The sequence below is a fragment of the Myxine glutinosa genome, chromosome 3 (genome assembly GCF_964187855.1).
Source record: "Myxine glutinosa chromosome 3, kmMyxGlut1.1, whole genome shotgun sequence".
In the NCBI taxonomy this organism is placed as follows: Eukaryota; Metazoa; Chordata; class Myxini; order Myxiniformes; family Myxinidae; genus Myxine; species Myxine glutinosa.
Window position 1 is genome coordinate 104,652,919 of NC_136263.1, and position 10,983 is coordinate 104,663,901.

The 10,983-nt window shown below is 42.4% G+C and overlaps 1 protein-coding gene across 4 annotated transcripts in view; it reads right to left on the reverse strand.

Annotated features, from left to right (window-relative positions):
* Positions 1 to 10,196, reverse strand: part of WDR11 (WD repeat domain 11) — a 107,610-nt gene extending 97,414 nt beyond the window's left edge. The window contains exon 1 of one of the 4 annotated variants that reach the window (XM_078774372.1): positions 10,006 to 10,196. In XM_078774372.1, the coding sequence (XP_078630498.1) occupies positions 10,006 to 10,085 (80 nt within the window). In that variant the 5' untranslated portion in view covers positions 10,086 to 10,196. The remainder of the gene's footprint in view (positions 1 to 10,005) is intronic. The other 3 variants (XM_078774374.1, XM_078774375.1, XM_078774373.1) reach the window with 3 other exon arrangements.
* Between the last annotated feature and the right edge of the window lie 787 nt (positions 10,197 to 10,983).

Sequence of the window (10,983 nt, forward strand, 5' to 3'; positions counted from 1 at the left end):
TGTCCCCGGATATGAATCCGATAGAGAACTTGTGGGCAGAATTAACGCGTCAAATCGACCACTTGGACCAGCAGCCGACCTCTGTGCGTGAATTGCAGCAGGCTATTGTAACTGCATGGCAAGCGATTCCTGTCCAAACCTTGGCAAATCTCGTGAACAGCATGCCTCAACGTGTACGTGCTCTCCTGAATGCTCGTGGGGTTACACGAAGTACTGAACTGTAATTTTACTGTCCGTAATCGCAATCGTAAGTTAACTTTTGTTTTTGTTTAAAAAATTTTTCGCTAACGTGCAAAATAAAGAGATACTTCTGGAAAACGTACAGAAGTTTAACACAGTACTGTCCATGAATTGAGTTCGATATCAGTTTCCATCACTTTCAAGGATCAATTTATTTGTTTCGAAATGTCAAATGTGGTTTTTGTTTCTTTTAAAGGTCACATTAACAAAATCTAGAATAATTTCAACATAATTCCAATGAACTTTTGGTTCTAAGACATCTTGAAAAGTAAGTTCACCCCCACAAAAAAAATATTCCATATTAAATGCCAAGTCTCTATATTACATATATATATATTTAAATCAGAGGTTTACCACCATTGATGCACCCTCTCTTACACCACCGTATTTAACATGTTAAAATAGCTATTTGTGCTTGTTGTTTGTGTCCTTTATGACATTATTAAAACTACAACGGCACTCAGTAGAGAGCATACCTCCACCTGCTTGGCCATATCACTCAATGGTGAAGAATCACTTAAAAAATTAAATTATCCTCATATCCGAATCCATATTCAGATCTTCACCAAAATCAAATCGATTCTTCCTTGCCAGACCCACAACCTGTCCACCAAGTTTCGTCCAAATCCATCCATAACTTTGTGAGATATCCCACAATGTATAGTTTTTGACTCCATCTCACAATGGTGAAGAATCACTTCATAAATTAAATAATTCTCATATCCGAATCCATATTCAGATCTTCACCAACATCGAATCTATTTGTCAGACACCCAACCGGTCCACCAGATTTCGTCCAAATCTGTCCACAACTGTTTTTAGATAATAATAATAATAATAATAAAGGAGTTTTATATAGCCCCATCAAGCAGAGTAAACTACCCTCATGGCGCTTTACATTATCATGCGAATGCACACACACCGCACACACACCGCACACAAACATACACACACACAGACACACCTTCACTCTTGCCCTATTCCTCTCCCTCCCCATTCAAAACCCACAGATGTGTACTCCCCCTCCTCCTCCTTCCCTCCCTCCCCCGCACATGTACACAGACATACCATTATCCTCCTATAGATATCCTCCTATGTATCGTTTTTGGCCCTATCTCCCAATGGTGAAGAATCACTTTAAAAATTCTAGTAGCCGGATCCGAATCCGGATCTTCACCAAAATCTAATCATTTCGTCCTTGTCACATACACTACCTTTCTGCCAAATTTCGTCCGAATCCATCCACAACCTTTTGAGATATTTTGTTCATAAACAAACAAACAAACAAACGGAAAAACAGACAGGGGTAAAAACATAACCTCCATCCACCTTTGGCTGCGGAGGTAAACAGTAAGTTTCCTTTTTGGAATGATTTTCAATTTTGTTTCACTGCCAAGCAGACAGACAATAACAAAAAATCTCACTCCAATCTGCACATTCGCGATCGGGACAAATTCAGTGTCAAACTAAAGTGGTAGAGCTCATACCTTCACGAGGGTGAACAGCTTACGTTTTCTATCCCACTGTTAGGCCGCATATGCACCGGATCCAAACCAAAATATAATCAGCTTGTTCTTGTCACCGAAATAACTCATCCACCTCGTTTTGTCACACCTTGTCCCCAACTTTTTGAGATATCATGCTATATATAGTTTTTGGCCCTAACTCCGAATGGTGAAGAATCACTTAAATAATATAAAAAGTATCGTATCCTCATCCAGATCTTCACCAAAATGGAATAAATTCGTCCTCGTCACAAACGCAACCTGCCCATTTCGTCCGAATCCAGCCGTAACTTTTTGAGATATCCTTGCTCACAGACAGACAAACAGACAGACAGGGATGAAAGCATAACCTCCGTAAACCTTCGGTTGAGGAGGTGAATATTACTGCTAAACTACAGGTTTGTTTTCCGATTCATGTTCCAGTTCATGTTCAAAATATAACATTCAATTGAAATAAAGTTGTTCCTCGATTATAAACTGACGTTTGTAGATAGATAATACAGTTCGTTTTAACACACCCAAACACCCACTTTTCATTCATGCACTCCCTTGGAGTTCGGTAAGTATGCATGCAAAGTTTGAAGCCACGAGGTTTCATGGTTTTGGAGTTATGGAGGAGACACACACACACACACTGAAACACTGCCTTTTATTATTGCTATGTATTACTGTTATTACAATACTGTAATATGTTATTATTAGTAGGGGAGCTCCCAATAGAGTTCGTGACCATTTTCCCGTGATCAAGGTTTGAAGGTTGATTTTGAAAGATAAAAATATATATAAAAAAATAAGCTTGGGTATCTTTTTTTAAAATGCGGGCTAACTCGGCCAGAGGACAAAATCCAAGATGTCCGCCAAAACCGCGAAATCGGGCATATTTCCGCCTACGTGAATGCTACATATACATATTGGGTGTCCATATGTGGGTTTTTCTGGGCCCAGATCTTGCATCTTACATCAGTCAAGTGATATTGTGACTTAAAATGATATTAAATGATTAATGTTGACCAAAATCCAAGATGGCCGCTGCAAAAAACCATGTATTGTATATGTTCATAATTGTGCATACCATAGATTCATCGCTGGCGTCTAAATACAGTTTTACATGACTAGTGTTTTCATTTATAACCTTATTGTTACTATGAATGACTTTTTGAGCAGGTAACGAACCAAGATTGCTGCCTTATCTACAAGATGGTTTGATTAAGTTTCACAGGTATTTGTTCACAGGTAGTTGTTAGTATTAATTTCCAGGGAGTACCAGGGTGGACAATGGATCAAGGCATTACAGTTAAGTATATTCAACTAATAATAGTTAAAATATTAGTTAAGTCCCTTTCTTTAAGAGATAAAGATCTGTCCTGTTCAATATTTAAGTTCAGTTAAGTATTAACATCATTCATATCATGCTGTCTGATGTACGGTATGTACAGTAAGTAATAGGTTTTATTTTTCATTGCAGAGTATACCATGGCGACACCACCCATTCAAGGAAAGAAGAGAAAGAGTGAAGATGAGGACCAGCCTCCAGGACTATCAAGCTCCAGTGAGTGTATCCTCTGTCATAAGCATTGTGATGAGGAAAAGAGTAGCTTAAGCCCAGAAGCCTGGCAGCATCTCCAACAACAAGCAGAACGATGGAGAGGATTGGACAAATACGGTCAAGTCTTTGATGCAGTGCCATGGCACAATGGACCAGCTGGAATATATTTCCACAAACTGTGTAAAGTTCAACTGGCCAGTAACTATAAATTGGAGCAGGCACTAAAGCGACAAAAGAAATGTTTTGAAACAGAAATCTCTCGCAGCGATGATGTAGCTGACGAAGCACCTGGACCATCTTGCGCTCAGAGACAATCACGATCACAAACCGGTATTATACAAGACAAACATTTGTGTATTTGGTGTATGAAGGGAGAAGACCTGAAACACCCTGGACGGGACAAGTGGCACATCATGCAACAAATGGATGCATGGCATGTCTTCAAAGGTCACACAGTCCATCTGGACGACGAGAATATGCGGGATCGCATTTTGACACTGATTGATTCCACGTCAGATCCATTTGCCACAGAGATCCGCTACCATCGGTCATGTTGGACGAAATACATCAAAGTCCATGATTATAATGATCAACATTTGCACATGCACAATGTACGACTGGCAGAAGTACGTCAAATGTTTTTCAAACATGTGCGCACTGTAATTTTTGAAAGACATGAACTCCGAACACTACAGAGCCTTCTACAAGACTACACGCAAATGCTGGTGAACTTTGGCATGACTGTGAACACTGTGAAGTCTAGCACAATAAAATCTATGCTCCAAACGGAATTCAGCGACCAAATTGGTTTCCACGAAAGAGTTACAAAAAACAAGAGCTCAATGGTTTTTGACACGTCAGCTGGTGGAACATACATAGAAGCTGCTGTAAATTGCCTAGGTGCAACTGATGACCAACTCGTCTCAATTGTAGCGCAACGAATTAGAGCTGAAGCAGCAAAAGTATCGCCAATGATCTGGCCACCTCACATTGACGATTTACTCAATGAGGACGAAACAAGCAGCCTACTGAAACAGCTCATTTCCCGTCTAAAGTCTTCAAAACCTCAGCGTGACCTTGATATGGAGGATGACGACTCTGCAGTTATCGCTTTGACTGCCTTGCTCTCTTCATATATGACAGGCAAACGAACTTCATTTGGAACAAGGTTGTCTGTTATGATACACGGACTAACCAGAAGCCGGGAACTTGTCGAGTTATTGAAAAAATTCTCAATTGGGATCAGCTACAAAGACGTGCTACATCTCTATGATGCTTGGGCCAAGTACGATATTGAGCAGAACAAAGCATGTCCAGAGGAGCTTGCACTGGGTATGCCAGGGACAGCAGTAATGGACAATGATGACTTTTCTGAGGACACGCTAACTGGCGCGAACACTTCACACCGTACAAATGTTATGTTTGTCCAGCCACTTGATTTGGTTCATGCTCCAGAGGAATCGGCCCCAGAATTAACAATTCCCAAGTCTAAAGAAATGAAGCATCTTTGCATCGATCAGCATAAAGTCCATCCTTACAAGACTGTCCAGCGTGGAGCTCCAAGTATGCGAACAGGTGTTGACATTACTCCTTCAGATACTAAAGTCCAGAGGCAGTGAGGACTCATTCATGCCATGGCATGTCTAGATGAGACTCATACACCACCTGCACCATGCAGTCAAACAGTTGGGGGATTTGCAGGTTTCCAGTCAACAGTTCAGCCGCATGTTGTCAAAAGCAAGCCGTATTACTTCTTGACTTTTCCAAATCCTCCTGGAAAATCTGTAGTGCACGAAATAATGTGCCGGATGGTTGATGCAGCAGGCAAAAAGAACATGCCCTTCATCCAGTTGGTAGGAGATCAACCAGTGTATGCCTTGATAGTGCAAATGAGATACGAACACCCTGATAAATTCAGTGTCGTGTTGCCTTCTATGGGCCCATTTCATATTCACATGTCTTACATTTCTGCCATGAATAAGCGTTTTCACGGGTCTGGCTTGTCTGACATCCTCGTTGCGGCAGATGTTATTGCAGAAGGGTCTGTGGACCAGGCATTACGGGGCAAACACTACAAGAGGAGCATACGATGTCTCCGATTGATGTATGAAACTCTGCTGAGAAGAATCATACAACAGTCACTACAGAATGGGGGAAGCATCTCAGATGAACTTGAAGCTCACTTGACTGTCCTGCGGAATCCTTCCTCAACAGCAGAAGAACGGCAGGAATGTTATGCACTTCTGGAAGCCAACCAAGAGGTTATTTCATTGGTGGCAGATGAGTTCAATAGAATTGAGGAGTCCGGTGGTTCAATGGCAAAGTACTGGATCACATTTATGGAGATGACTGAAATATTGATGATGAATCTGCATGCGTTGAGAATCCAGAACTGGGAACAATTCAAGTCGACATTACGTTTAATGCTACCATGGATCCAGATTTATGACAACGATAAATATGGACGGTGGTTGGTTGAGTATTGGCTGGAAATGGAATCCCTCCCAGAGGATGTAGCACAATACATGCGAGATGGCTTATTTGCTCAATCCATGTCGGGAAAGCCTTACTCATGTTTGCCATTGGATCTCTGGATCGAGATGACAATGAACAAGGGTTCAAAGATGAAAGCTGGCTGGCTCAAAATTTTGAAGAACGAAAAGATGCTGCTGTCACATTCCCGAAATGCTAACAATGTTAATAGAGTCCGATCCTCACTGCATGATCTTGCCAGCACATCAGAATCAAAACATCACAGTGAAAATGCTCCCACTCGCATGAAGGAAGACGAACAAGCTGTACAAGATATTAACAACTGCATCACTGAATTTGGCTGTGACCCTTTCAATGAAGAAAACAAGGTCTTGAAGTCACTACAGTCTGGAATGGTAGCTTCTGATGACCTCATTCAAGATTTTGAATCGGTCCACACCGATGGCGAGAAATGCTTGAAGGCATTCTGTGAAGACAGAATGTTCAGCAGCAACAAACCTTTCCATGCAACCATTCACAGGAATTTGAGACGGAACTTCAGCAACCCACCTTCAGTCAAGACTGGCGAGCGCATCATGAAGTCAGACGCAATGGAGAACAGAGCGATGGCAGCAGTTGTCTCACTTGCTGAAAATGACACCGAAAATTTCACCTTGTCAGAGATAATGTCGTACCGAGTCACAGATGAATGTCTGCCAATATTCAATATCAACGGCACCATGAAAAAAGTGCAAAAATCTAAGTTGGTAGAAAAATTCAAGCTACATGCGTTGGAACCAACACCAGACAAGTACACGGCGATCCTGGACATGGGATTTATATGGCGTTTGTCTACGCCATCGGTAGAAGACAGGGAAAAGGCTGATGGAATTTCCTACACCTGGGGAGACTACGCATCGAAGGTGTTCGCCGTCATTATGAGCAGACATAAATATGCATCACAAGTTGTGTTTGTCAATGACAGATATGATGTTTCCCTGACCGTCAAGGATAGCGAACGCAAGCTTCGAAAAAGCACTTCTGGATTTTCAGATGGCTCCAAGAATGTATTTTTCAAGCAGTCGGACAAATTCCCATCTGCCAAAGGATTTCAAGACTTCTTCCACAATGCAACAAACAAGCAGCACCTACAGATCTTTCTCAGAAACGAGTTCAGCGTGTTGTACCGAAACTATTCTAACACTGAATTTGTCTACTGCGTTGGGCCCACATGTGTCAATCTATCGACAGGTTTGCCTGTTACAGACTTCCAGTGTGAACAGTTAGAAGCAGACACATGCATGTTCTTCATCTACTCACAAATACGTAAAGCTGGAATAGAAACACCTGTTATCATCGACGCAGAAGATACGGACGTGCTTGTATTGGCATCGTATGTTGCTCATAGAACTGAAGGGGTGCTCGCAATGAAGTACAAAAAGCAGTTCATAGATTGTACAGCTTTCTGCCCGAAGGAAATAGCAGATATCATAGTTCCTCTTCACGTCCACAGCGGCTCAGACACAACAGCAGCATTCTTTGGACATGGGAAGAAAACCATCTTCGACATATCATCCACTTCACCTGAAGCTAGAGCGTTCCTCAGTGAAGTAGGGAAACACCTACCGGTCCCTCAGCAGGTGCTTGATCATATGACGCTGTACACCATACGGTACATATACAAGGACAAACAAAGTACCACTCTGTGTGATGCTCGGGCCAGGAAGTGGCGACAAATGAAAAGGAAATCAATACTGCGGCTTCCACCAGACAAAGAATCCCACGATTTGAAAGTCAAGAGAGTGAACTATCAAACCTACGTGTTGCTCAACTACGAAAAACCTGATGCGCCACCGTCTCCTTTATCTCATGGCTGGCATCTCGAGGAAGGCATGTGTCTTCCATTGAGGTACATTCACCCAGCACTCCCAGAAAAACTAACTCAGGCTTTGGAAAGCAGCCCAACTATGGATGATCCAGTCGAGTCTGGGTCCGAGACGGACGATTCGGACAGTGAATAACAATTTCAATCTATCCAACACAAACAAACTGTTATAACAACTATTGTCATTTTCAACCCTACCGTATATGCTACTTGTGCAATGTGTATCACTGCTTGTAAATGTAATGTCATGTCACTGTAAATATAATAAAACAAAATAGAGAAAGATAAATTCTTTCTTACTGATTGCAAATGAAAACCTTGAACATTGTGTCAAATAAAAGACGTTGCAATAGATACAATGTACAGTAGCCATAACTGCTTATCTAACGGGCGAGAGGCAGCCATCTTGGTTCGTTGCCTGCTCAAAAAGTCATTCATAGTAACAATAAGGTTATAAATGAAAACACTAGTCATGTAAAACTGTATTTAGACGCCAGCGATGAATCTATGGTATGCACAATTATGAACATATACAATACATGGTTTTTTGCAGCGGCCATCTTGGATTTTGGTCAACATTAATCATTTAATATCATTTTAAGTCACAATATCACTTGACTGATGTAAGATGCAAGATCTGGGCCCAGAAAAACCCACATATGGACACCCAATATGTATATGTAGCATTCACGTAGGCGGAAATATGCCCGATTTCGCGGTTTTGGCGGACATCTTGGATTTTGTCCTCTGGCCGAGTTAGCCCGCATTTTAAAAAAAGATACCCAAGCTTATTTTTTTATATATATTTTTATCTTTCAAAATCAACCTTCAAACCTTGATCACGGGAAAATGGTCACGAACTCTATTGGGAGCTCCCCTACTATATTCCTGGGGTTTATGGCTCACCCTGGTAAATGGTATAAACAAATCTTGTATAATCAGCTAAAACCGTGTCCTGGGACTTGTGACTCACCCTGTAGATACATTTCCGTTCATATTCAAGTTCTTTTGTGAGACCTGTGCTGCAATATGGTTACCTGACAAGGGTTCCTATATCTGTTTCTGACGCAAATAAAGTGGAAAGTGTGCAGGGAAAATCTACTACACTTGTGCAATCTATAAAGTACCTACCACATCAAGACAGGCTAAAGAGAGTGGGCATGCACTTGCTGAACTACCGACACAAGAGAGGTGACATGATCCAGGTGTTCAAAATTTGAAATGGCAACTACAGGATTTCTCAAGATCATTGATTTCTTAAGACAAGACACAAATGGAAGTTTTCTTCAAGCTTAGAAGCATCTACTAAACTTCTGAAAAGGATTCCTTAATTGAAAGGCAGCCTGGTGTTGGCTTAGCGGTTAGGGTGCCGGCTTGGGATCCAAGGATCCTGGGTTTGAATCCCGGTCGATCGCTGATTTAACGCCAGGGGGGTTGACTCAGCCTGTCACCCTTCCGAGGTCGGCAAATTGAGTACCGGCTTTCTGGGATGAATGTGCCGGTGTGTGCCCCGGCTTAGAATAGGTACACCGTATCCCTGTGTGTCGTAAGAGGAACCTAATGGGTTGGCGTCAGGAAGGGCATCCGGCCATAAAAGCATTGCCTCAAAAAGGAACGATGATGGTTGTCATGGGGCCCACAAGTCTATCCCCCCGCTCTAGCAGGGAAAATAGCTTTAAAAAAGGGGGATATTTCTTAATCGAAAGATCACTGATCGTACCAGTCTTACACCACGCGGTCGGGGCCCTCAACAGTGAAGGTCTTGAAGACCCTTTTGGACCATCACTGGGATCCTCCCACATTCCCTATCGAATTTGTGCCAGTTTCTACAGGATCAACCATCCTCTGCTTCCGTGTATGTCTCTGTATTCCTGTGTCGTAAGTCGTAAATCAGAGCTCTGGCACTTTCGTCGACCTCGAGTGACGTCACCTACAGGGGCACTGCATTTAACCGCACTCCCTGAATCGGCACGTGACCAACATTCGAGGCAAAAAAGCCAATGATTCTGAAAACATTTTACGTTACAGTACAGTACAGTACAAGTAGTTGCGTGGTTTACGTGTCTTGTACAGGGTAAAAGTTTTATCTTTTTTTGAAGGATCTTCCCTTATTCTTATTGACAATCGACTCATGAAGACGTGACGTCACACGTCACCACAAGTGTTTGCTACATAATGAAACTTCGATAAATGACAAATCGTCCAATAAGTGATCGTACGCAGTTGGGCCTGCGCGATAGCAACACCAATTACAGACTTATAATGTTATATTCGATGGGATGGTTAATCTCATCTCACAAAGGGTTAATCGCGCCATCAGAGCGTGCCCGGGCGTTCAGTGGCGCACGAATACCGACCAGTCCGCTGCCCGGTTCTGAGCGTGAAGGAATCCGGTTAGAGTACGTCCGGGCAACTTGATGTTCACCGTGACCGCCATCGCGCCCGGTCGGCTTAACACGGAACGGAAGAGTGAAGTGAAGGGACGAATGAAAACAGGACCCTCGGGACGGAACCGAGACTTGTTAAGAAGAAGAAGAAGCAGAGAAGAAGAAGCAGCAAGGGAAGAAGAAGCGGAGAAGACCGAGAAAAAGAAGAAGAAGCTATTAGGAGGAAGAAGAACCACCGCAGGTTAGGATTATTTAAATAAATAAATATAATTGTGATGACGCTGCCCGGCACGTCATTTAGAGTATCGAGGGGGGCGGTAAACGACTTCTCGCGTTGTTATTGGAGGAGCAATACAGTCGATTCGTTATTAAGACAAACTGAATCTGCTGAGGTTGTGATTTGTGTATCAAACTATGTAGGTTTGACGTCATTCCGATCGGAGGCGCATTGAGGAGAGCCTTCCTTGGCCATCGAGGATGTTCCGATTTTACAAGTGCACATTCACCTTTATTTCGATTTTTATAGACAACCAATATTGTCTAATCCAACGGGCGAATCCGTTTCTCTCCTCGTCCTAGACACAGCAGCCCTTCGTCTTCTTCTTCTTCTCCGCTGGTCTGCACCCATAACTTAACTTCCTTGTCTCACTGTGTGAGGGAATACGGCGGAATCTTCTTCTTCTCCCTTAAAGGCGATTTTTTTCAGTCATGTTACGTGATCAATCTTTGAAATGAATTTTTTGCTGCAATGAGTATGCTAAAAATTATAATGTTTTGTTTTTCTTTCTACGCAAAACTTTCCGTGATTTAATATGTGATATTCCTCATCCGGGTCACGGAAAGGTGACGTATGAAGGGCCCAGAGGTCTTATAATTAATCTGGAGGAACAATGAGACAATGGAAGTGAAGCCACCGGAAGTACTCCGGCGGCCATATTGGCATGCCGA